Genomic DNA, 27,548 nt, shown 5'->3' on the forward strand with positions numbered 1-27,548 from the left:
CAACATCAAATAAAGTTGTGACCCGTGGCAAGGGTTTCCTTTCATCTTTGCAGACGAACCTGGCACGGTAACGATCCCTTTAATTCCCCAGGTATGCCTGCAGCCTCCTTAGTGACACCTGCTGACGTAATCAAGACAAGGTTACAAGTGGCAGCTCGGGCCGGACAGACCACTTACACCGGCGTCACTGACTGCTTCCGCAAGATCCTCAGAGAAGAGGGTCCCAGGGCTTTCTGGAAAGGCGCTGGAGGTACGAGTCCTTAACAGACGTTGTTATTTGAATGCTGAGCACGTTAGGACCCAACAGACGTTTGCTTCTGAAGAGTTGTTTGGTTATTTATGTCTGCGAAGGAACCTTTTCTCATGCAGCAGATCACGTTAATGGCGGGGTTTGTCTCCTGGTGTCTAATCATTTCTGTCTTCTGGCTTTTGTAGCCCGAGTGTTCCGCTCCTCCCCTCAGTTCGGTGTCACACTTCTTACCTATGAGCTGCTGCAGAGGTGGTTTAATGTCGACTTTGGCGGACAGTAAGTTGGTGCTCTCATTTATTTCGCAGCTGGTGATTCCCACATCGGCTTACTTTTCAAGGTGTAATAATCTTGGGGTGTGGGAGAGGTTCGCAAAAAAGTGAATTAGCACTCGACAATGGGATATGCTTACTCACGATATTTTGAGCGTACTGTATAAAGAAACATATCACTTGCAAATGCAACACGCTCACAAAGTTATTTGCACTAAAATGCTAACCTGTCAAGTGCAGTGATATTTTATTGAACAGTCATGTTAGTCAGTTTATTATGCTGCATATTTTTGCATTTGATCATTAACAAGGTGGTGTATTGGGAGAACTCGAATGCTAGAATGTGTGGCTGCCATTAGAAACGATAGGAGCCATAAATGTGTGACTCATGGTTAGCCCTGGTTAGCAGTTGTTGTCTCATGGCATCCTGTCATATTCCTCTTGTGAAGCCTGGATAGCCATGTGCCTCTTCACTGCTGCCTGATCCCTGAAATCATTCCAATTTATCTGGTAAACATTCCATAGGGTTCAATCTAGCAAGCAGGGCATCCACATTCTCATCCTGCTAACAAGGCGTTGTTACACAAGCAGCATGAGGACGTGCATTGTCCTGCTGGAATGTTGTCATGTCAAGATGAGCCTGCAGGGAGGGCAGCTAGTGAGGTGTCAGGAAGTGATCGATGTAGCAACGTGCAGTCAGGTTGCCATCGCAACACAACACTCCTGTCCAGCTCATTACACCTGGACAGACTGGCCTGTTGCACATCTGCACCACACCCGGTGGTGCCCACCAGGGTGGTCTGGTTCATCACTAAACAGTACTCTACGTCACAGCTGTCAGGTCCACCTGAGACCTGACATTTTATCTTGATAAGTGGGGCTTTCACTAGGCTTGACATTCAGCAGGTTAAATTGCCTCATTCCCTGCGCCTTATTATCGTTCTCACAGACGAGTCTCTCGAGTGTATCTTGGGCAGTCATAAATGATCTAGTAATCAAACTGATACCAAAGATACTTTGTCCAAATCCAAAATCTGTAGATTTTGTTCTTAAAAATATATAGTGCATAAAGTGGTGTTTCTTTTGATGTTCAGTGCAGATATATCAGCACACCTAGAGAAGAGGTAAGCAGATTTTCTGAAGTACAATCACAAATTTCTGATCGAAGTGCAGTTTTATTTTTCATTTAGTTTTGTGTTTTTTAAGAAGGACTCTGTCATGAGATCAAAATAAGTATAGGTCAACTGACTGCTACAGCACATTTGACTGGAAATCATATGATATTTACATAAAAGCTGCGACCAAAAATGAACGGTGTTTATTCATTCTGAACTCTTTAATTACAGATAGTAGAAAAAAGTGTATTCAAATTTCAGTTTTAAACACTTTCTCAGCTTGATGATATAACCTGTCATGGTAGTTTGCCAATTTAGAAAAAGAGCAAAATGGTTGATCTCTTGAGATTTGCCCATTTGAATGAATATAGAGCCAGTTTCATTCTTATCTGTCTAGTTAGGTAACTACAGGATTTTTCATTCGAACTCCAGAACCAGCTGCAGGAAAGTTTATGAAAGAAAGTGTCCTACGAAGTGAAGGTGCCTATCATACAACTCTGTTTATTAAATCTAGTTTAGGGGTTTATTTACATTTTGCATGTCATTCTCATAACCCTAGAGAAATGTAGGCATTACCAAATGCGTTTTTCTAGCTGGTAGCCTACGTCATAGTTTTAATAGTGCATACATGTACCTTGGAATGAGTGAGTTTTCTCCACTATACTCCACATACAGTAGTTCATAGTTCATCATGTCCATATGAAGATGTAGAATAATTCCAACATGACTCCTTGTGTTCCTCACTGGAAAGGTCAAAAGTGCTAATGTCCATGAATCATTCATTACATTTTATTATTTTGGAAAGAAAAAAGAAACAGCCGCCGTTGCGTGCTTATACAGTCACTTAACTTGTTTATTGTAACTGGAGGAAAATGTAAAGAATGAAAACAATCTTTTTTTCTCCTTTCCCTTTTGGCACAGCAAACCGAGTGGCACCGAACCCTGTCCTAAACCTCGAATCAGCCTGCCAGAACCGAATCCAGATCACGTTGGAGGTTTTAAGTTGGCCTTGGCTACGTTTGCTGGAATCGAAAGAAAGTTTGGACTCCAGTTGCCCCGTTTTGAGGGGCCAGCGCCCTCGTTGCCAGCTCGGTCTTAATGGCCTGGGAGATCAGAACTGGTTTCCAGTCGCACACCACCCCAGCAGTCACTGGGCTGCACTGTTTCAGCTGCTGGGGCATCAGAGAGCTTCCTTTCAACTTAATACTGTGAATTCGTATTGTGGCTATTCTAATATTCATGTCTTAAAAAGAACTGGAATATAGTTAATAACATGCTGTATTTTAATCCTTACTGTTATTTATTCCAGGTGTAGTATGAGACCTATTTAAGGAACTCATTTATAGTCTTTTCTTTTCTGATATTTCTGAACACTGTGCTGCTGGTAGAGCTGCCTCCCTGCTTTAGTCACCAGGCATAGCCCATGTCCTGTTAAAAGTGCGTTGGGTGACTGATAAGCCAATAATACTTGTATTAACAAGACAGTACGGCATTGATGCTGTTAAGATAATGAATGATAATGATGATGAATTATCAAGTGTTTACTAGAATGTCTTTCATATGCATAAGAGAACATGTCTCATAGCCCTTGAGCCAGAATCCAGCTCTGTTAATAGACTGATAATGTTGCTGTTCTTAAAGAAGCCGGGATGTAATTTGCTTCATTGGTGAAAATAAAACCCTGTCAAGCAAGCAGTACAAGGACATCTCAAGCATGATAAGTAAGGCCTGAGCAAAGAAAAGTATATTTCTGAACCTCTCATCGACTTGTCTTTGTCACTGTTCTGTTAGGCATGTGAGTTGTTTGTGTTAAACTGTGAATGATAAAAAAATGTTTAAAAAGTAAACTTAATCATTTAACCACTTGAATATATATTAATTTTTAATTGTCAATCAAATAACCTTGATTATCAAAAAATGCTTTTGTTTTTAATGTCTTTCTTAGCCTTTTAACATTTCTAGCAATATCATTTTCGTCTTTTTAACACAATAAAAAATGTCTGACATCCTGATGTACCACATGAGATGATTTCATTGGTTTGTTAGTGAAGAATTTCCCAGCACTGATCATGGAGATGCCAAACATACTGCCGTTCCTTTTTTCTTAATTGACATCTTATTGAAGCAAGTGGCTTGATTAGAACCCTTTTTCATGCTTTTTTTCCTACTCTGTGTTCGAAGGTAAGCTCCAAGATATGTATACAGTTTTAAGAGCACAGCCTGGAATGAAGGGCTCCCCTCAGCAGTACTGATACTGTGCCAGTCAGGCTTGCTGGTTGCCACAGTTAGACTCTTCTAGCTCTGTCCTCTAATATACGAAGGGATATCACACTGTTGAAGGACTTTATTAATGAGGGTGCCAAGCTGCCTGATTTATGGCAGTACTTCGATGATCACACACCTCCAGAAGCACAGATAAAACAGCCCACTTTGGAGCCCTCACTAAACGTTTAAACACAGCAGTCGGGGCCGTGGGGCTAGCCCACTTACTGTACCAACCCAAACCACTGTCAGGCAGAACATAAAAAATATCTTATTAGTCATCTTATTCCAACGGCTTACTACTAATCCAACTGCTGTTTTCCTCTCTTTTCCCTATGGATTTTGGAAGCCACTGCTCAACCTGAGCTTTGTCCTCAAAAGACACATGAGCTGAGCCTGCCACACCCTTATATACACACCAAGGCGTGCTCAGTAGGGAAGGGGTGTGCCATGTAAACTAAGATAGCCATCTTGGTAGTTCTGTGGCCTCCTGGGAGTAGCAGATATTCTCAACACTGTTGAAACAAGAAGGACTGGGATCCTTCTGGGAAAGGCTATACCAACATAAGAAAAAAGGCCATCTGGCCTAACTAGCTTATTGCATTGCTAGAAATTAAATCGGAGCATCTCACTCAGCTGTTTCTTGAAAGCATCCAGTGTATCAGTTTCACCAAAATAACTGCGCAGCTTGTTCCAGGCTCTATGTATAACAAAATGCCTCGTGTTGTCAGTTGTAAATGTACTTCCCTATAGTTTCCACCCATGGTTTGTTTTTCTTTTAGTTCTCATGAGCAATGGGTTGACTGTTAATTACTTTTGAGGATTTTTCCACTAATGGAACCAGGTTCTCTAGTACTTTTCCTCTGTTTAAGATTAAAATGATTACATTCTTTTTAGCCTTTCGGTGTAGTACAGTTCCTTTCAGCCCCAAAATGTGTCTGACAGTTCTTATTTATACTGATTGCAGGTTTTCTAAAGTGGAGCTTAAATATGTACAAATATTAAAAATTAGGTCTTCCTAATGCATTGTACAATTGTAACATAGCATGTCTTTTAATTCTTCACTTTGACTAGCTTAATATCGCTTGACTTTTTTCTTACTCCCCTACATTCTGTAGAGAAGATCAACATTTTCAGCATAGACACTTCTTTTTCAATGATAACATCATTTCCCATTGAGTATTCTACAGCTGTTATATAGTTTTCCTACCACCTGCAATTTGAGAATGATTCTTTTATAAGGACTTTTATCTAAAGCCTTTTGAAAATGTAAATATACCATACGGTTTGATACCATTTCTGCTCAATTCATTTTGACTATCCCCTAGAATCCTATTGCTGTAGCGAAGACCATTAATTCATTAGATTACTTAACATTAGATTACTCAGCAGTAGCACTTTAGAGGCTGCAAATCGTAGCGTAAATGGATAGCTGTGATTAATGCCAGCATATCTATTAATAAAACACAAATATATGAGAACAATCTCAGTTTTGTTAATAATCGGGCGATTACCATTCAGAAGAGTTAGAAGAAGAGTTCCTGCCAGGTTATTAACATTCATTGACAGGTCTGACACAGGTTGTAAGGAATTTGTAAATGGAATGTGCTTCTCAACAAACATGGGCCCATAACAAGATGCAGGGCACCCTACTTCCAAATTTGAGCTTTATATTAGTTTCAGCTTTCGCAGACTAAATTGTAACTTTTCTTCACGTCAAATTTAGATATTAAGTCGGGAGGTGGTGCCATTCCCAGCTCTGTGCGCTGGAGCTTTCTTCTCATTCTGCAAGTACTGTAGATCCCCAGCCCCAACATATTCTGTATGACGCTTTTTCTTAACGCGCCTGCCCAACTCTGGCCTTTTCCCAAGCAGGTCGATGGGTTTGTAACTGGGAACGTGCTCGTCGCCCTAGCTGTGCAGAGCGAGCAGGGAGAGCACTTACCTCCGGAAGTAGTTCTCATTCACAGCCCTCCTGGGATGCGGTCACATCCATTGATGTGGTTGTTCGACATGTCAAAGCTGCTTCAGAAGCAAAACATGCGACAGAATGCAACGCAGCCGCAGGCTTTGAAGAGCTTCTTTGATGGGGCTCCTGGCCTTGAGAGGAATCCATGGAGTAGGACAGTTATACAGCTTCTATGGTGTTTTTTTTTTGGTGAGCCTGTGAGGAGTGCTTCTAACATGCAATGCGAGAGACACCGTGTTAATGCACCTTCTGGAATATCTCTTGCTCGTCTAGATTTTCAATGATTCATTGGATCAGGGTAAAAATATAGCTGAAAAGAATTTGAGGTTTCTATTTATACACTTTCATTATTGGCCTCCTTCCAGGAACAGAGATTATCCCTGCCCTGCCTTGCTCCTAGGTCTTTTAACTCTAAACTAGGCTTGCTTGCCTTTGACTGTGCACATTTTCATCACAAATAGATATGAGTGAAGTCAAATTTCTGAGCTTAAGTTCCTTTTAATCGAGATAAATTCCTCTTTTGTGGAAACTTTACCACATCTATAGAGCAGAGCGGGATGAACTGCCTTCGGGTTGTGTCAGTGCTGCTGACACTTAAACATAATGAGATATTAATGGGACAAAGGAGTCTCAGGAACCAAAGCTGTCTCTACAACTCAATCAGCAGGTTGCTGGTGAACTATTAAGAAGCTCCTGGGTACCAAAGGCTGCACCAGAAGAAATTAACTACTTTCTGTTCAAGCCAGTGTTTTAAGCACAATTTATAACTTGTTAGCTGACAGTGGACAGCATCTCTTCAGCATAAATACTGTATATGGAACATGAACAAAAGTCCACAACTTGCTTTCCTCACTTTTAAAGACACATTATTTTTCTTTTGAAAAAACAATTTACAAACTAGTTGAAAAGCACCTTAATGTTCTACCTTTTTTATTCATTCCAAAACTGTTTTTTTTTAGTATTGTTTCCTAGGAAAATCAAACCTCGTATAATAATAAAAAAGGAACAGAAAATAACCATGTGTTATTTATTGGCAACATTTTTGTTTTCTTGCAAACTACTAGACATTGCATTTGAACTGCGGCCCAAAAACAATACAATAATAAAGCATTTAAATAGACAGGAGATCCTCATAACCAAGCTTCTTCCTCATGAAGAAGGTAAGCCAATTAAAAATACCCTCATGTTTCAACTTTCAGCGAAGATAACCTGATCTGTAGACGTTTATGACACTTTACAACATGTTGCAAGAATTATGTAGAGACTCCAATAAATACATTTCATGCAGTACTCTGCATTGAATAAAAACAACAATATGCATATCGTACAAGCATTCTGCATGTCAGATACCAGTGTGAAACACCACATCTTAAGTTACTGGCTCAGTCCCACACTGGGTAAATTACCACATCTGCACATCGTCATATTCAGTCTCATATGGATTTAATAGTAGTTGTGCTGCCTGTAAATACCAGTTTCACCAGAGGCCTCTAACCAATAAATAAAGCTACTATATATGAAAAAACAAAAACCACTAAATATTAGGAGTTGCTTACATGGATATGCTATTGTCAAAATTCTAATCACAAAAGTTGCTCGCAAGGGAGAAATAGAATATATTCTCCTTTGAAACTCACTGCAGCTTGGATTAAATGTCATGTACACCATAGATTGGGCATCGGTGCACTGCACGTGATACATGCATTTTAATTTAATGCCCGACACCTAACACTGTGGTTAATGAATATGGTACTTGCATTGTCACCCCTTAAGCTCTGACTCGGCAGCAGGAACTATGCGGCCAGTTCAACGGGCCCCTCCTCCTCCCCGTCAGCTCTGTTGGCACGTATCTCCACCAGGGTCCTGGCGAACCGGGTCCAGTCCTCAGCATGGGGGACAGCCAGCTGTTGGGAAGACAACAAGCTTATTTCAGGCAGCTTTCGGTAGACTGGAACTCACAATTGGAATCACTCACACGACATGAAAAGACATTAGCTAGGCCCTGTTTTTCACTTGTTTTCTGCTTAATCAAGACATAGAAAAGGGCTGCAAATGAGAAGAGGCAATGTGTCCCCAATTTCTCACTTTCTCACGACATGAAAAGACATTAGTTAGGCCCTGTTTTTCACTTGTTTTCTGCTTAATCAAGACATAGAAAAGGGCTGCAAATGAGAAGAGGCAATGTGTCCCCAATTTCTCACTTTCTCACGACATGAAAAGACATTAGTTAGGCCCTGTTTTTCACTTGTTTTCTGCTTAATCAAGACATAGAAAAGGGCTGCAAATGAGAAGAGGCAATGTGTCCCCAATTTCTCACTTGGTTGCCTCAAGTAGTAGCTTATTCTAGGTGTACATACAATATGTCTCATCAAAGCTTTTCTTCAAGGATCCAAGAGAAACCCTTTGAACTCCAGGCCTGGATATGACATGGCTGAACTTGGAAGTATCAATCTAGTGACTGAACACTGATGCCTGTGATCTGGTCCTCTTACAGAAGATTTCAGGAGCCCGTTGGTTGTTTCTGTCTTTTCCTCCCACTGTCCATCTGTACAATTCAGAACTAGCAATAATGACTCAAAATACATTTCTACATCTCCTCAGCTTTAAATCCCAAATAATCTTCACTTATTTAAATGAATGAACAAAGAATATCATCACATATTTTGTTTTGAATCTAAAACTGTCCATATGATAGGAAACGTGGAAGAAGCATCTTTTTCACTAGGAGAATCCTCCACATTTAAATAAAATCAGTCTTCGGTACAGCCTTCTGCATTTTTCCTAATTTCAAGATTATGGGGTTTCACCTACTGTGGTTTAGATGGAGACGCAGAGAGCTTACAGTCTAAGCCCTTGTATGTGTGCCTTGTAATTATCCATTTTTGCCACTTGGAGTTTTTTTTACTTTATTTTTTAAAGAGACTTTTAAAAGTTCTTTATACTTTTCTGTATACTGTACACTTTCCTCATGTCCATACTGAAAGCATTTTTTAAATTATTGTTACTGGGATTATTTGGACTAGAATTTGAAATAACCCTTCATTAGGGCATGTTTAAGGATTTTTAGGTCAGCAAATTCTTGGTCTCAATCAGGATTTTAAATCAGTACTTTCTTACTGACACAGCCCAACAAGTAGGACTTGGATCCCCAAGTTACCTCTCATTCTCGATCCTTGAGGTACAAATGTCATGCCACCTTTAATCTGAAGCAAAACACAGTGTGCCAGGTACTATGAGTATAACTCTGGGAAAACACTGCTTCAGGTACACTATGGGCACAATACAGTAATATTTCTGACATCTAATCCTTGACATTAGAAATGCCGTATTCATATTCCTATTCCTTATAGGTTATTAGGTGTGTCAATGCCAATAATTGCCGAAAACAATTTTACATTTATGAAAGTTAAAACTTTGAGTTGAAAATACAGTAATTATTTTATTAAATGCATAGGAATTTATTTCAGAAAATAAATAAGTTTGGCCATACGGTTAGATTCCATTGTGAAATGCTCGCCACCCAAGTAGAAACCTTAGATGGTGCAATTACAGTGATATAAAAAGCACAAAAGGGCATCTCAGGCATTCACCCAACAAGACTGACAGACTCTAGCATGAGGGATCACTCTCTGCATGTGGTACGAGACAAGAAATGTACTGACATTTTAAAAAACATGTATTTAAAAAGCAAATATAAATAAATGTGCCAATGCATACAGTAAATACACAGAACATGGACATTTTTTTTAAGTGTCACATTCTCTGTGTAGGGTTGTCTTACAATGATACACTGGGTATAGGTTACACATAAAACTGGAAAATATCTTGTGGCCTCCAAAGGGCTGGTACAGTACTGCATTAATTTGATGTATAGGTTGATAAAAATGAGGACTTGTCAAACGCTTTTTTCAAAATGTCAGCTATTCAAACTTTTTATTGGAGCGCCTAGGAAAAGACAGTGGTTTTCCTCCCCCGCATTGCTCAGACATCAAGGCCCTTCAGCTTCACTTACTTTATTGATGACCAACCATTATCATTAACCCTAGACCACACGTTAAACCAACCAGTCTCCAATTATATTGCTTCAGAGAACTAAAATTAGAAAACCCACGCTGAAATAAAACCAGAGTCACAAGGACTGCAACATGAAGATGTGGAAGTTACTCTAGTTCTGGAACTGTTTAATCACGTGTGAGACAGATAAAAAAAGGAGATGCTGTATGCTTTAAACACACACACACAACATACAAAAACTGTTTCCTCTCAATACAATTCCATTGCCTAAAATAAAAGATGCGAGGCAATGAGGGTGGTATGGTGGCATAGTACTGCTGCCTCACAGCTCATGGTACCATGAGACAGGTGTACTAACTTTGCATCAGACATTGGTTTAATTTCAGCTCTGGTGCAGAATCAGAATCACACATGTGCCTTAATGGAAAACCGTTTGACCTCTGAAAAGCCGCTGAAACTAAAATTAAAAAAAGAAATGAAATTGACAATTCTTATCTACTCCGAGGATTTCATTTGAGTGAGTGAAGCAATCTGCAATAGGAAACAGAATCTCGTTTTGTAGTATAAGGTACAGTACTTCAAGCAAAAATTGTCTCAATAAGTCTAATCAAAGGTACAGTACTTATCCTTGTTTCTATTATATGGAACAATCTAAAGGATCACAGTAGATCATTTTCACTTTACTGGAGGACTTGGTAAAGTATTAGGATGATCAATATTTTCACTAGTGACGTCTTCACAAAGTAGATATATGCATGGCTAGGTCAATTATAAGACGAGCATCCCTTTCACTGTCTCATGTTCATGCCAGGTGCACAGTCACATTCACACAACATGACTGGCAGATGCCTCTCTGTGTGTGAGAGGGGCAGGGTGGTAGAAGATGAATGCATGTGCACATGTTTACCTCTCCAACATCGTAGATCCAGACCCGTCCCTCCGAGTCTCCTACTGCCACCTCCTTCCCTCCCGCCGCCCATCTCACTCGGTTCAGAGCCGACGCCCCCTCGATCATCACGCTCGCCGTCGGCACCTGCGCGGATCATAACGCAGGAGCTGTGTTTAGCCCTCGCCTGACAAATAATGTGCAGGTAGAGCAGGCCAAGCTGGAAAAGCACAGCAATGCCATACTGACACATTATTTGCAGTTCATGGAAAAAGGGAAACAAGAAGCTGTATTAAAAGGCATCAAAGGTCCTGAACCCTGATCTCTGTGGCTCACAGTCCAGCATATTAAATCTGTACTGCATGATTAAACTGGTCCACCTTATTAGACTGCTTTAACTCTTTTTCTCAGATTCTTGACAACTTAAAGGGTCTGGAAATCCAGCTCAAATCTGGCTGGTATCCAAGATCCTTGCTAACGACCCTCGAATTTGAAGATGTCTGCTAAGATCATTTCTATATTCATAAAGACCATACAAGTGTTTGTTTCCACCAGCTGGATTCCCAAATTCATGCATTAGCACGAGGAGTACTCAAGCTGAGAGAAGTATTACCAGAATGGGTCCACATATAAATACATCCTGAAAGCACATTAGATTCAACTTGAGGAACCTACTTTAGTTTTTTCACAACCCCACATCTAACAGGGGACAATGTTTCACTGGTCTTGAAAAAAAGGCCAGAAGATTTCAGAGCAGTGGGGGTTCAAATAACTGGGCAGGTATAAATGTTCTGCATAATGGTCTCACAGAGCTCTAGAGGTTGATTAAAAAAATAACATTATATGTTATTGACTTTTCTAGCACTTGACTTGTTTGGGCTCAAATACAGCTTTAATCAAGCACCTTGAAAAATGTGTCCATTTGATCTTGATAAATCACTTTTGCAATTGGCCATCAGAATCTTGTGTTGAAAAAAACAGGTGCTATCCATATAATTTTCAAAGACGCAGTACTGTAATTTAAAAATTCACGAAGTATAACTTTGTTTCAAATGTACTAATAATATTAGATGCTGATATGATGATATCACTCTACAATTACTGTCAACAAAATGTTGTTATTCTTTAAATACTGTATAATAGTACCAGAGAAGAAGCCAAAATCCTGCCATCTACTAGGATATGACTGCCTTGCTGAATCTTCTACGATTCATGTGACTGCCTGAAGAAAAAATGTTGGCAAGATAATACCTTACAAGACTTTATAATATTTTCTCAAAATAAATTATTTTCTAGCAAGCATGATTTTGGCATGTTAGGAGAAGAAATCAATAAAACCTTATAAGTGAAATTTAGTGAGAATAACATCTTTAAATAGCTCTGTTTAGACAGTTTAGTCCACTTCTCCCTGCTGCTCAGTGGCAATTTGCAATATTAATAATAATAATTGCTTACACTTCTACAGCTTTTTTGTGGACACTCCATTCAAAGCACTTTACAGGTAATGGGGACTCCCCTCCACCACCACCAATGTGCAGCCCCACCTGGATAATGCGATGGCAGCCATAGTGCACCAGTACACTCACTACACATCAGCTATTAGTGGGAAGGAGAACAGAGTAATGAAGCCAATTCTTAGATGGGGATAATTAGGAAGCCATGATTGTTAAGGGTCAATGGGAAATTTGGCCAGGACACCGGGGTTACACCCCTACTCTTTTATAGAAATGCCCTGGGATTTAAAAATTTTAATGACCACAGAGAGTCAGGACTTTGGTTTTATGTCTCATCCGAAGGACGGAGCCTTTTTACAGTATAGTGTCCCCGTCACTATACTGGGGAATTAGGACCCACACAGACTGCAGGTTGAGCGCCCCCTACTGGCCTCACTAACACCTCTTCCAGCAGCAACCTTAGTTTTTCCCAGGAGGTCTCCCCTCCAGGTACTGACCAGCCTCACACCTGCTGAGCTTCAGTGGGCTGCCAGTTGTGAGTTGCAGGGTGATATGGCTGCTGGCGACATTGTAATATGATCATGTTGTAATATGATAAAATGTGGATCCGTATCACTGCTCAGTATGAGACTGCATGTCACAGCCACTGGATTATGCAATATCTTCTCTTCTTCAGTCATGTAAGGGGAGGAAATGCAATGATTAAAAAACACAAAAGGAAAACAACTAGAAAGGCCTTCAGTGGCAAGTGTCATTACAAGAGGTGTTAGAAATCTTTAAAAACAAGATGACCAACAATCGTCAGAGCCTGAAAGATGGCAGATCGCCTGCAGCTGTTTTGGGATCTAAAAGTTCTGTTCACAGGCTAAACGAAACAAGATGATCGACTACTGGATGTCCCGAAGGGAGACGAGAGTAGCTGCCTCCTGTGAGAGCAGGCAGTTTTGATTCTGGGTCGCTTTGTGTGGTCTGCTTTGTGTGTAAAGAATAAATTACATTGTACGAAATAAATCCTAAGTATTATTTGGCTTGTCCATCTGATGTAAATTGCAAGGGGCAGTGTCTGTCTTGCATTCCCTAATGAGCCACCCAGGCTCCAAAGACATAGTGGAAGTATATATAAAAAATAAAAAGGAAAAAATGCAAGCTAACAGCAAACTTAAAATTGAAGACACAAAACTCCTGGGAAATAAAGGCCTGGGCATTTCATTCACATACAGTACACTATCCCTGCAGATTGAAACTGAGGTGTATATTTGAAATTAAATTGGTAAAAAGGACTTTTTATGTGTATTCTAGAATCATGTTTCTAATTTGAGAAGAATCCCAGTGCGTGAGAGAGTCCAGAAAGCGATGCACAGTGTGACCAAAGAACAGAGATGATGCACTGTAAACCTCAGGAGAATAGAGGTGGCAGCCGTAGCTCAGCTGAAATACCACAGGTGAAAGCAGAATACAAACGTCTGAAGAACTCAAAGGCATCGAGTCATCCGGTCTTTCTGGGTCAAAGAAAAGGCATCGGATTTTGAAACTGATAGCCACAAACTACAGCTGTATTAAAAAACATTAAAAAGCATTAACTAAGATAATTTTGCTGTGCATTTTGAACACAAATTGAAACCAGATAATCTGTGCTCAATTAATGGCATTATGGTAAATGTTTAAGCTGATAACAAAAGATGGCATGCTGCAATTCACCAATGGCCTGTGCATCCATGTATGTTTTCAATAAAGTAAAATGATGGAAAATTCAAGACATCCTTTTACTCCCTTTTGTCTGCAGTTCTGCACTGAGAGGCTCCTTTTCATACAGCTGTTTGTGGAGCAGTGTGTGAGCTGTACAGCTCTGTGTCTGCTGCTCTGAACGAGATTAGCCATGAACCACAACATGATTAGCCTTCTCTCGGAATTAGACAATAAATGCCGGTGTCCTGCAGGATGAAGTCGGAATTGAAAGAAACACCATGTTAGTGAACACTAAAGTATATAAACAGGTGAGGCATCCTGGATGAATGGAGTTTTCTTATATTCTCTTTCTCTTGGCTCAATTCAAAATATTTACTTTTATCTACTAGTTGAATGCTTTCTATCTATAGTTATTCTGCAAGAGATACCATAACTGCAAACTTTTATCTATTATAGCATTAAGCTGGGAAGCATTTTGAAATGAGTCAAGCAAATCGTTACTGAATAAGGTGCCAGCATTTCTTGAGACTTCAAAATAAAGAAGAACTACATGTCTGCTCACATTTCATCTTAAATTGTCATTTGATAGTGAAAATAAAAGCAGAAATAGGAGTTTAATATCAAATAAGTAAGCTAATTTTGTGTACTGTAAACCATAAGTTCTTTCAAAGTTTATATTAAAATGAAACTACAGTAAATGACACAAGAACAGCAGTAGAGTGGGTTTCAACATGTCATAATCAGAGCGTCTGTGAAATGTGGTATTCTTGTTCAAACCTGGTAAGCAATTCATCTGTAAAAACTGTAAAAGCCAGTACCTCAAAAAAACAGCTAAGACAAAAGACTAGAGTAGAGGCAGTCACCCTTCCTCATGCTGTCTGGGCTCATGACTTATAATTAGAAAGGAGGATTCTCTTTCTGGCTTGTACACTTCAAAAGCCTTCCCTATCAATCAGTGCACTAACAGTAAGAGCAGGTTTCATTGCTGGTCAAACTGTTACTGATAGGTCTTCAATTTGATTGTCAAAAGAGAAGGAATGCCTTTGAGTTACTTCTAAATTACTAGAGTTCTCCCACTTCTTTCCTGCTAAAGAAGTTTTGTTTTCTTAACTTGTATGTGTTTTATTTGAGCTAAATCAAATACTTTTTTGCACTTTTAAAAGCCACAGTATATGTGCTTATTTATATTTGTGCTTTTTCTTAACAGAAATTAAGAAAATTATAAGGTCCTTAAATGATTCATATTTCTATGCAGATGACAGAACATGAATGCAATCTACCGCATAACTGTTGTAAATTATATAATGTCTTAACTTATTTCTCTGCTGGTAAAAATAACACATTATTGTCAGCAGAACCTGGAAAAATATAACTTATAACACAAACGTAGAGACACATGCACATAAACACATTTAAATATGAACAGGCAGCTCTTTATCTACAGTACTGCACTTTTTTAAACTGGTACCGAAATGGTTTCAGTAAAGCTTATGGGAAACACCCGTGGAGACAGGAATTACATTGAACATTAAATTTTGATTCTGGCCGGTATCCAGCTCTGTAGCTCATTTTGCTGCTTACATTATATGAAACGTTGGTGCTGAGATGAGAAATGTGTTGGTGTGGCTCTGCACTAACAGCAGGCGGTGCGAACTCACCTCTGTGTCATTATTTAGGTTCCACAGATCCAAGCGGCCCATCCCATCCACACACGCAAAGAGTGCAGGATGCACTGGTGACCACATGACGTCGTAGACATAGTCAGCATTGTCTTCAAAGGAGTAAAGTGGCTTGTTGTGCTGTAAGGCGGAGAGAGCATTGAAGACTTTGTGGCGCTACTGCAGCCTAAGGCTGTCTGGCAAGTCTAATTAAAAACTTTGCACATTTTGCAAAGTGTCATAAAACCCAGGAGATGAAAGTCCTGCAAAGGTGTACTGTAACTTTAATGTAGCAGCTGTCGTGTGCAGAGGGAATAAAAAGACAAGAAGAGAAAGAAAGAAGAAAAGAAAGAAAGAGCCCCCAGAATGCCAGAGTATTGCTCAACAATTTCCAGACAGGTAGAGGAAATACACTTCAGGGCTGCCTGCTCTAAGGACAGCCTGAAAGCTGGAATGCACAAATGCCTTACACTGCGGTCCAGGATGACAGGAGTTATGAGATTCTGCAAGTAAATAACAGTGCGAGAAGGGAATTCAGCCTGGAATCTTCACCACATTAGATACAGACTGCCATCTAGAGAACATTCTGAACAGCGCAAAACATAAGAACATACAATGGATACAAACAGTAGAAGACCATTCTAATTGATAATGAGGCTCCTATCCACCTATTTCTTGAGAGAAGCCAGAGTATTAATTTTAACAACATGGCTGGGTATCTTATTCCATACTTTTCTTACTTTTTGTGCCTTCTGTTCTCACTTTTAAAGGCACTTGAAACTTTAAATCCATAAAGTCCATAACGCTAGCTTTATCAATGCCTTTGGGGATTTTGAAAACTTCCCAGTTCCTTCTCTCTTTTCTCTGTTCTCTGCTCAGGACTAAAAAGATTCTGTTCCTTCAGCCTCTCAGTGTGGGGGATTGCTTTAAACCTGGGGATGTGTTTGGTTGCTCTTTTCTGGACGGATTCCAGAGAAATATATTTTTTGTAATGTAGTGACATCTCACACAAACACCTAAAAGGCTGCCTGAGCAAAGTTATATCAATCCTGCTTTCACCAACATTAAAGACATTTTAATTAAGTGCTTAAAGGCAGATTAAGGTCTTAGAGCAGAAAGCAATGCACCAGCTGGACAGACAATGATCTGTCAAACACTTGGAAAATTTTCACAACATACAAGCTTTCGTATTTTATCTCATTTGGCTGACACTATCTTTAACATTTTGAATCAAAAACAGTTAATATTCCAACACTTTTTTTTTGTTTTTTAATTTCCCTTACTTATCTAGGGGTGTCTTCAATAGTACAATACAGTTTATTCATAGTTCATACCACTTAAATTAAAAGCAAATGTTTATGCAGCATGATTTGAACAAGTATATCTTGTTCTGCGATAAGCAGCAGCATTCAACTGATTCAGCTGCAGGTGGAGTTTATAAAGGTGTAATTTATTCAAAATAGTTAAAAGAATAGAGGCAAGATTGGCAAATTGGACTACACCTAAAGTAAACTGCAATTTACTTTGCAATAGGATGTTATGATGGTGTTAAATTGAAATAAATGAAAGACTTAAAGTCATATTTCTGTGCTCTCTCTTGGGTACAGTATGTGTACTCTGTCTTCTGTGCAGGGCAATGGATCACCAATGGCTGTGCCCCACATGGTTCTGCTTTTACTTTTTGGTACTCATACAGTATATTGTTACTTATACATTCAGTGCTAATTGGACAAACTCTTGAGCGCCACTCTTGGAGACGTCTCCTTTGCGTTTAGTTTCTGTATGTTAAAAAGGTACAGAAGGATTTCCAGGAAGTTAATTTAACTACTTCAGTAGCTCTCTGCATTTTCCTGGGAAGTGCAAACCACAGCTTTTGGGGAACTCTTCGCTATGTTTCAACTGTTGGAAGCCTTTAGATTTATCCGCTTCATTTTTATTACATATTTATTACACATTTGCAATATTTCATCTGATTCTCCTTCTTCTGCCAATAAAACACTGCAGGTTTCTCCCTATTCGCTAGCTGCTGGGATCCTCAATCCCCTGAGAGCCTCTTCATGTCTTCCTGTCTGACTGACTGCCGAGATCAGTACAGCTGGCTCCCATCACTACATGTACAGCTTCTACATAACACAGCAGCCTGGATGAATGATCGTGATGCTGTTTGCATTTGCATTTGCATGCCAAAGGATGTTGGAGCACATGACATACACAATGGGAATCACTTCATTCACCAATGTAGTGCAGCAGCCCCAGAGCACAGCAGCTCAGGTAGAGAAGTGAGAAACTATTTCACCAGCTAAATTAAAGACAGCATTTAAATAGGCCACATTGTGCAAGACCAAAGGGAATTTTTTTCAGGGATTTTTTGTGGTATCATCACTAGTCTGATGGATGGTGTCATGGGATCTGAAATGATCAAGAACTCAGGACCTTGGCTTAACATCTCAACCAGAGGATGGCACCTCCTACAGCACTGATTAGGAAATTATGGCCCCCAGCAAAGAGGACCACCAGTTGTTCCACCAGCATCATTTACAGGAGTAGCTGCAATGTTTTTTATATGTTTAAATGGTTTTCGTCACAGCTCTTCCATCCCAGTACTGACCAGCCTTGCCAGGGACACTATGGTGCTGCTTCAGATGGATAAATAATAATAATAATAATAATAATAATAATAATAATAAACTTTACTTTATATAGTTTTTATTGATATACAATTTTGATTGAAGCTCAAGTACAGAGCGATCTATAGATAGGGTTACAGGACTGGCTTTATGAAGTTGATGGGGGGTACCAATAAGCATGACTTCAGTCTTGGCACGTTAAGATGAAGGAAGTTTTAAGTCATCCAAATTTTTATGTCAGAGATGCAATTAGATCGAATAGAGACAGCCTAAATGTCCTTGAAATGGCCTCAGCCATGTAGTGATTTCAATTACTCTCTAAATACATTCTGTGACAATATTCTTATAAATGTTTTTTTTTTTTTTTACATTTTATAATATATTGCTGTCTGTGTTTTCACAGCATTTCTAACAGCAGCTGGGAATCTGTTCTGTCCCGAGTACATTCCTCCTCAGTCTGTGCTTGGAAAGGCTGATCCAATTTGGAGTTTCAAACCAGCCTCACCTCTCTAAAACTAAGTGAGCCAGATTCCATCCTGGAATGGACCCAGCCTGTGACAAATGCAAACAAACACCTGCTTCTTTTTTCCATATGTCTTCCACTTGTACTGTGCTGACTCTTTCTCTGATGTGCTCACCAGACCCATTGATCCCTCACAGAAGGAGTCTTAATCTTGGATGCTCTGATTCTGTCCTTATTTCAACTGCTGGGCAACTGTTAGGAAGAAGTATCCTTGGGGACTGAACTTCAGGATATTACTGTATATCTTCCCTCTAGGAACTCTTTTAGTCACAGAGAGTGAGGCCTCCATATCTTCCTTGATTTCTCTACTTGCTTTATGATGTCATCGATATTCCTATCTAGATACCTATATCATAAACCTTTTATATTCCATTGTAAGACTACTCATAGTAATGCACTGATTTTTCAGGGAGTGTGTTTTGCACAGGAGGCAGAGTTGCGCAGTAGTTAGCAGCACTGTGCAGCACTGTGGCCCTGCACTCAACTCTTGACCTAGGATGCTATCTGAGTAGAATTGACTTTGTATATGCTCTCTGTGTTTGTGTCTGTGTGTTTCCTGTGATATACAGTACTAGAGTCACAGCCAGGCTGTATCCTGCCTTGCACCCACTGATTGCTGGGAGAGGCTATGGCTCCCCGATGACTCTGTATTGAATAAAGTGATTGCAAAATGAATAAATGGAGGTTGTTTGCACACAGTCCCTTAAAATTGTTCATTAATTTGACAAACATGAAATGATTTGTTCCTTTGTTCCTTCAACAACCATTCTTTTAGGCAGTTAACTGGTAGTCCAATGGGTATTTCCTAAAAGACCAAAGTTCAACTCGAATATAACTCTCTGACAGCACTGGTAATCTGTCATTTTAATTTCTTGAGCATTTCTTCCGCGCAATATGTGAGAATCTAGCTCACTAGAAAAAGTGCGTGCATTACCTCGATAAAACCCAATTATTATGGTTACTGTTAATTTGCAGCTGAGCAGCCAGAAGATTTTTAAATCCTTAAGGCGCCGCAAATGAAGTTGCTTATTATCCGCAAGAAGGAATTCAAATAGATTTGCAGGCTTTGACTAGTGTCTGAGGAATCAAAAGGCAATAATGGTGTCAGCAATCCTACTGCCTCAAAAGCAGAATTTTCACTGTCTAATCTGTCGATTTCCATAAGTCATGCTCTTCAGAATTGCATGCAAACAGGTTCAGAAATAAACTATTCAGAGGTTTCATAACCACTTTATCCAATACAGGAAGGGAAGGATAGATGCAAACGTCCTGACAGGAGGCCAGTCCATCACAGGGCACACGTAGACACATGGGCCAGTAAAGCTACTGTACCAGCATGTCTTTGTACCATGGGAGGAAAGCCACCTGAACACAGGGAGAACATACTGTACAAGGCCCACACAGACAGCACCCCAGGAATTGGGCCCAGGCAGCAATGCTACAGTAACTACTGCTTCACTGTGCTGCCCTGTTGCCTATTACTAAAATACCCATTTAAAGATATTTATATACTGTATATATTTACGTGCTCCATAGAAACACACTACAGACAAACTTGTGGTGGTGCTGCAAACCATTTTCATTATTCTTGGACACGAGAGGCAATCAATGTCATAGTACCCGAGTGAGTGAAGAGTTTTGCTGAACTTACAGAAGTCCTCTTCACTATCAGAACTTTTTTTCCAAAAAAATAAATGGAAGATTTCTTCTAAGACAGCGACTTCATTATTTCATAAAAGAAACCAAAAAAGTCACTAATTCTAGTTCATTACAATTTCCTTTTTTTCCCCATTTGCTCTCGGACAAAGGAAAGTTAGGTTGGACAACAAAATTATTCATTGTATTTACAGAGCAATGTTCATCCCAGAGTGCATCACACAAAAGAGGGGACTCACTCCGTCACCCTCTGAAGTGCAGAATTCAGGGTATTCATTATTTTCTTTATGAAGTATCTCACAAAGTAACATAAATTCCCTCTTTTTAGTACTGTGCTTTTTAAAACTGTAAAAAAATACACTCTGGCTGTTGTCTTATTCATGGTTTGCCTCTGTGACTTCAAACTGTCTAACTAAATTCAACAATTGCTTATGAAATATATGTTTATGAAAGAAGCCTGTACATATTTGTCAAAAAGTAATTGTTAGTCTGATTGGGAATGCTACAAATGAATGCAAGTGTATGTACTGTATAGGTTTCTGTTGGCCCTGATACAGAGAGCTGCAGGAAAAACATTTTTGAAAACAAATAAACTTTCTTTTTGCAACGCTTACTGAATGGAATCAAATTTGTAATCATACACAGAAGCTACTGTATTATTCAGATTGTATTTTTTTTTTTAATTTTAATACAAGCTGATACACTTTTCCAATAGCTTTCATTAATTTTATGTAATGCATAACAAATGTTACTCGTTGCGATCTCTTTCTGCAAAACCTGGCACATTCAGAACCTTTGACTGTGTCAAAAAATAAACATTAACTGGATAATGTTTGAAAACTAAGCTCGTGCATTTAGAGTGACTTTCAATTTCACACCAAACTCAATATTTTTATAGCCGCAACGTTTTGCAGAGTTTTAAATGACGTTTTATGCGTGTCGGGGTTTCAGCAAATGGAAGGAACTTTGTCATTAAAAAAATACATGTATAAACTTTCCAAACTTGAGGAACGGTGGGCAAATGTCAACATCTGGCACGCAATGAGACAACATCAAATAAGCAGAAGTCAATCAGAGAAGGTGTGTGCTGCACTGCAAGCCATGTCTGCAGATACAGGGAAGATTACATTCTTGTGGTTTCATTCTTAGGAAGCAAATTCTTTTTGGGTGAGTATGAAAATGAAGCCGAGCACTACTGTGCTGATAGTTTGTTAGGGGGTTTACGACTCTGTGCCTAAATCGGGACAGTGGGACACAGAAGACACCTTGCTGTTACACACAGTGTATGCCACTTGGCAATGCTTCAAAGATGCATGATAACTATGCCAGGAATTCCCAATCCGGTTCCTGGAAGACGACACATCGGCTTCTTGTCCCAGCCGAGCACCCAGTTACACAATGGAACCCTTAACTGACTTAATAATAGGATGAATTTGAGCTGTTTTACTGTTTTCAGCTCTAAAACATGTTGACGTTTGCCTTTTAACTCTTGCATTTCCTAAGCAGAATACAATTCCAGACTTCTGAATTTTGAAAAAGAGAAAAGTTGCAAATGTTCCAGTCAAGCAATTTGTTAGCTCAATTAAAGATTCAATTAGGTCACTGAGCTGAGCTGGAATGAAAACAAGCAGGTGTGTGGTTTTACTGGAGCCAGGATTGGGAATTCCTGGCAAGTATTACTGACAGTCAGTCTAAGATTTTACTCAATCCTTCTGTCAAGCCTGAGCATCCTTTATTTCAGGTTAAAGAAGACAACCTTGAGTAGGTCATCTTCTGGTATTAATGTACTCTTTGCCCAGGTAATCAAAAATGCATTAGAACACCCTGACAAATTCAATAATGAAGTAGAACCGAGAAATAGAAACGAATAGGAGAAAGAGTTATGGTTTGGTTAGTGTGTCTTGCTTCACACATTTTACAATATTTTATTTTAATCATTCTAACATTCCACAAAGAAAAATTATATTGATCGTAAATAATTAATTGAAGTCCATAAAAAATGAGGGTCACATTTGCATATTGAGGGTCACATATTCTTCTATGCAAAATGCATCAGGAATTTGACTTCGCATACCCCAGCTTGCTCTCCATGAGACACACAGACAGGGAGAGAAGCTGGGGGTCAGAGCGCAGGGTCAGCCATTTATACAGCTAACATACGGTAACATGCAGCTTCAGAGTCAGAGGGCTCTGCACACAATGGTCATTGACCTCCACAAGCTGGAAGATGGTGAGAAACTGGGACCGCAGGTGCCCTTTAAAGAATTTGCTCTGTACAAGGCTTTTGCTGACCTCCACCCTAACATAACAGTGTGAGTTTTTATGTGTTTTTACAGTAGCAGAATATATTATCTTATCATTAAATAAATCCATCCATCCATTTTGTAACTGTTTTAGCCAATAAAGGGTCACAGGGGAGCCGGAGCCTATCCTGGCAAGCCATGGGCACAAGGCAGGATACACCCTGAAAAGGATGCCAGTCCATCACAGGGCACACACAGCCATGCACACACTCACACCAGGGCCACACAGGGACAACATACAGTACTGTACAGATACAGCAGCACCCCAGGAATTGTCACGATCGTAATCCCTCCTCTTAAGGGCGCTCCGACCCGACCCTTTCGTATTTTAGTTTATTACGTGCACCTGCCCCCTGTTTAGTCTGACACTATTTCAGCCTGGCGCTCTGGCTATTCCTGGCTCAGCATTGGGAGATGGACGCCCTGAAGCCCACCTACCAGCGGGTCCAGGAGAGACCCGACGGCACAGGCTTCACCACAGCGTCCTGACCGTCTGAGTCCGGGGCTCGGAGCGCCTGGCCTCCTTACCCTGGTTTTATTCCCTGTCCTTGTTCCGGATCCCGTTCCGGATTTTAACCTTGTTTGTCTCGTCTTGGATGGATTAACCGGTTATGGACTGTCTGAACTTTTTTGCCATCGCCACGCCCTCCGAGCACCGGATCACCGTAGTCACTCCCCCGTCTGTCAACCTGTCCTGATCCTCTTCGTCTCCTCCCCTGATGTCCTTCTCCACTTACTTCTGGATTATACAATCTGCATAGGGTCCTGAACTACGCTTTATGGGAGCCTGGACAGGAATTGAACCCAGATTCCAGAGCTGCCAGGCAGCAACGCTAGCCACTACGCCACCTTGCCACCCCAATCCACAAATCATTGTTAGATGTTTTTGTGTTGCTTTTTCATGGGGGATATTAATAAATCAAGACGCCACGGTCTACATAGTGAAATGCACAATGAATGATTTACGTTCCATGTGTTCAAATAATGTATTTATTCCCATTCGCGTTAATAGCCTTGTAAAATTTCACAAAAATGCCTCTCATTGTACTGTAGGAAAACTTCTTAAGTTGTGTATGAAAACAAATGACAAGAAACTGTTGCCTCTATATCTTGTTCGCTTTTACTCTGTTGTCAGTTCACAGGAATAGGCTCTGTGAATCAAAGGTCCCTGGCTATAGAATCCAGACTGTCAGCGCACACAATTTTTTCATTATCAGAGCAATACAAAAGAAGTTGTAAATAATAACATGTAAAGGTATGTTCCTCTCTTCTTGCATGATACAAAAAAGAAGTCTAAATTAATTTAAACTCACAAATATGACAAAAACAGAAACACTATTTTTGATTAGCATACGCTTGTGCCACTCCCACAAAATGGATAGAAAAGCTTGTGTCCAACCTCTCAGTATGCGTCATTTTGAAAATCAGGCTAACTTTCACCAAGTGTCCCAATTCAGTTTAATGGAGTGATAAGAGACAGATATCCAGCAGATTAAACATACTCCATTCATCGGTTTTCTTACAGATACCTTGCAGTCAGGTTTAATGTTTATGGTGATACTTATAAAATGTAGTTTAATTCAATTCAAGTGTGTTTATTCCTTGCCATGAGTGCAAGGACAGTATCGTTCTAATCGTCATCTTGAAAGAAAACAAGATTGTGCTTTCTGTCGCGACCTCCGGCTAGATCCACCCTAACAAACCCACAGTTGTTTTTTTTTCTTCAGTGGAAGAGAGCCAGACCTCTGTCTCCAGGGGTAAAGGGCAAAAACAGAGAGTGGTGTCTGTACAAGCTCCCCCGCCCTCCTCTCAGTGTGGTTTGAGCCTCTGACAAGAACTCAGCCCTCCTTCCTTCCTCTATCACTGGATACAGCTCATAAATAGCAGCCCAACCACACACATTTATACAAATGCAAAGTCACGGTGTACAGTATGTATTCTTCGTCAGCTGGTTTCTAACCAGGGATTGGTGATTTATATTCTTCAGTATAGGAGACACCGCACCTTGTTCAATACACGCTCCAAACTATTACTCAGTGCTTCTTTCTCATGGGAGCAAATGACTGTGTTTTTTAATCATTCACCCATACAGAGATTAGACATAAGTACATTTTAAAGACACCCACAAGCTATGTTTAATGTGACAAAAAGAGCTGACAAAGCCTGAAAAGCAGGAACACTTTCTGTTAATGTCATAAAGGAACTTTTACCAGAACCGTATCCTGATAAGGCTCTGCAGGACAAGCAGGTGCAAGTGACAGATGACCAAGAGTGAGACAGTCATACTGCATATACAGTATATCACTGTACCTGTATTTATAAAACAGTGTGGGAGGGTATGTGCAATACAGAGATTATTCTTTACAATGTCATGACAAACCAGTTCATTGTGGCACAGATAAATAATCTCCTTTGATGCTTCAGTAACAAAGGGTACAAGCTTTACATATAGTATGCTGTAATACAGGTAATAATCCTGAACTGTTTTCATTGTTAAAATAATTAATATAGTTCATAAAGAAATATAGAGGATTAATAACAAATCTGAATTTGTCAAATGACTAGTTCTCCAAGTTTGTTATCGATAGTATGGATTTCAAAATAAGCCAGCTTTAAGAAAAGTAGGAAATTAATACAGTAGTTTGATCACCAGTCTTTTAATAGTGCCAGATAAAATAAACTGAGGTATATTTTAGGAAATTATTTATTTCATTAGGCAACTTAGAGGACTATTCAGCCACATCTGTCACAAGTGTCTTTGGTTTTCAGATGCAGCAAACCTGATAGATCTTGATGAGGTTACCATGTGTATTTTTTTAACTCTTTACTTTTAAATATCAGCGACATTACCTCAGCTGCTTCTCTTACCTTTGTGGTCCAAAGCTTGACGGTCCAGTCAAAGGATGACGTTACGAAGAGGTGTGAGAAATCAATTGGGCCCACCGCATTGTGACAACTGATGCCAGTCACAGGGCCCTGGTGACCTTCGAACATCTCCCCAATGCCAGCCTTACTGAAAACAAAAAAGGCAAACAAGCTGGTCCTTTTTCAGCTGTAAAAAAGACATTGTATCCCATCGCCATTTTTTACCCTGTATATACAGTGTGGCAGGTTTTAATCAATAAAGATTTGGTTTAATATACAGATGTCTGCTTCTGTAATGTGAGTTACAGGAGACAACCAGGAATGTGCAAGTGTTAAACCTAATGCAACTTATTTTGCATTATGTTTATTATTTGTTTCAAACAGGCTCCTACCGACTTGCATACTGTACCTCACTAAGACAAAACACAACACAACTACTCACAGTGGGTTAGCTGAAAAAAACAAGTTGTGATACTTTTTAATATGTATCTACAACTGTCTGCTCATTTTTTAAGAGCAAGAGAATACTGCATTGCTTTATCATACCCACCATCCCGAATGTTTGTTTAAGTGCCATTTGGAGTATGCAGCAGACTCTCGGTCTACCTGGTGTGTGCCACTCACCTGCCATGTCGAGAAGCAGTATAAACTGTGCCCTCTTCACTCCCCACTACAAAGTTGTTCACATCTCCTGTTGGAAAGGCCATGCCAGTCACCGCCACGGGCTTAGACTTGTTGTACACCAGCTCCATGCTTTCCTGATAACATTTACACCCCAAAAAACAATCAATGCTTTTGAGCTGTACCCACATCTTTAAGACAGCTGAAACAAACGCCTTGCCAAGACCCTCTTCTACATTTGCTCATTTTGTGCATTCTGCCTGAATCTTGGGTATTATGTTATGTATCCTTAGTTTGATGTTTGTCACACTAAAAAAGGAAAAAGATCTATCCTTCAGTTCTTTTACCTTGCCAGGCGTCGTGTCTGCTGATACAGTGCCCCCCTGTTACTTTACAAAGCACAGTTCCCACAGCATCTCATACAACGTAAAAGTCAAGACTTTTAGTAATACCACAAAAGCACATTAAACTAATCATACTCTTCTAAATTACACAAATTGCATATAATCATTGCAAAATAAGAGTAGTGTGAAGATGTGGGTAGATTTTCTTAGAGATTATGTAACATTAAAAAAGATCTCTTTATTCTAATCATGTAAGGTAAAACAAAAAAAAAATTGTTGCCAAACCTACAAAATGGAGATGAATAACTAACCTGGGGCTGTGAGAGCATGTCCAGGCTCCAGGAACACATCTTACCATCTGTGGAAACTGTGATCAGATTGTTGGCGTTCTGGGTTCCCACCACATTCACACAATACACTGGGTGCTTGGGAAGTAAACACAAAATCACATCCAAACGTGTTCTGATACAGCATACACATATTCAGTCTCTCACATTCATCTGACTTGCTAAGAAGTTCCAAATAACATTTCCTGAAATGCAGAACTCAAACTGAGCCCTGGATAAATAGTTACTTCTATTATTCATTACGTGATCATATTAGCAAGTAACGGTTCTTGTATACACAATATAGCAAAGCACAGTCTTGCAGATAGTCTTTCATTGTTATAGCTATGGGAATAAAAGCAAACAGTTGCACATACGGTATTCTATAAGGTTGCAAAAGCACATAATTGCAGACATGCACATCTAATTTAGCGTAGTTTCTGCAGTGGTATGTGTGCCCATTATCAATGAAGAATGAGTCTTCTGTTCTCTTACAGTGTGAGCAGCAGCTGACAAGGGTGTTCTCTGCACTGGGGTCCTCCTGTGACTGCGATTATCCCACAGCACTATCTGCCCAGAGTAAGTGCCCCCAACCACCAGGTTGGGATGAAATCGTGCAAACCCGACAGACATTACTGATGACTGCAATGAGAGAAAAAGGGGAATGCACAGTCTGAGAAAGAGACAGAGATAATTGCTACGCCTCCTACTTCAATTCAG

At 39.8% G+C, this 27,548-nt stretch overlaps 2 protein-coding genes across 11 annotated transcripts in view; one reads left to right on the forward strand and one right to left on the reverse strand.

Annotated features, from left to right (window-relative positions):
- Window positions 1-3,655, forward strand: part of slc25a13 (solute carrier family 25 member 13) — a 62,102-nt gene extending 58,447 nt beyond the window's left edge. For both annotated transcript variants that reach the window (XM_088600498.1, XM_088600497.1), the window contains exons 16-18: window positions 92-250; window positions 436-526; window positions 2,556-3,655. In XM_088600498.1, the coding sequence (XP_088456624.1) occupies window positions 92-250; window positions 436-526; window positions 2,556-2,733 (428 nt within the window). In that variant the 3' untranslated portion in view covers window positions 2,734-3,655. The remainder of the gene's footprint in view (window positions 1-91; window positions 251-435; window positions 527-2,555) is intronic.
- A 3,223-nt stretch (window positions 3,656-6,878) lies between these two features.
- dync1i1a (dynein cytoplasmic 1 intermediate chain 1a) overlaps window positions 6,879-27,548 on the reverse strand; it is an 82,633-nt gene continuing 61,963 nt past the window's right edge. For all 9 annotated transcript variants that reach the window (XM_088600500.1, XM_088600503.1, XM_088600499.1 and 6 more), the window contains 7 exons: window positions 27,324-27,470; window positions 26,814-26,927; window positions 26,162-26,295; window positions 25,541-25,685; window positions 15,564-15,704; window positions 10,787-10,912; window positions 6,879-7,769 (listed from right to left, as the gene is read on the reverse strand). In XM_088600500.1, the coding sequence (XP_088456626.1) occupies window positions 7,659-7,769; window positions 10,787-10,912; window positions 15,564-15,704; window positions 25,541-25,685; window positions 26,162-26,295; window positions 26,814-26,927; window positions 27,324-27,470 (918 nt within the window). In that variant the 3' untranslated portion in view covers window positions 6,879-7,658. The remainder of the gene's footprint in view (window positions 7,770-10,786; window positions 10,913-15,563; window positions 15,705-25,540; window positions 25,686-26,161; window positions 26,296-26,813; window positions 26,928-27,323; window positions 27,471-27,548) is intronic.

This window comes from Lepisosteus platostomus, chromosome 12, assembly GCF_059453375.1.
Source record: "Lepisosteus platostomus isolate fLepPlt1 chromosome 12, fLepPlt1.hap1, whole genome shotgun sequence".
NCBI lineage: Eukaryota > Metazoa > Chordata > Actinopteri > Semionotiformes > Lepisosteidae > Lepisosteus > Lepisosteus platostomus.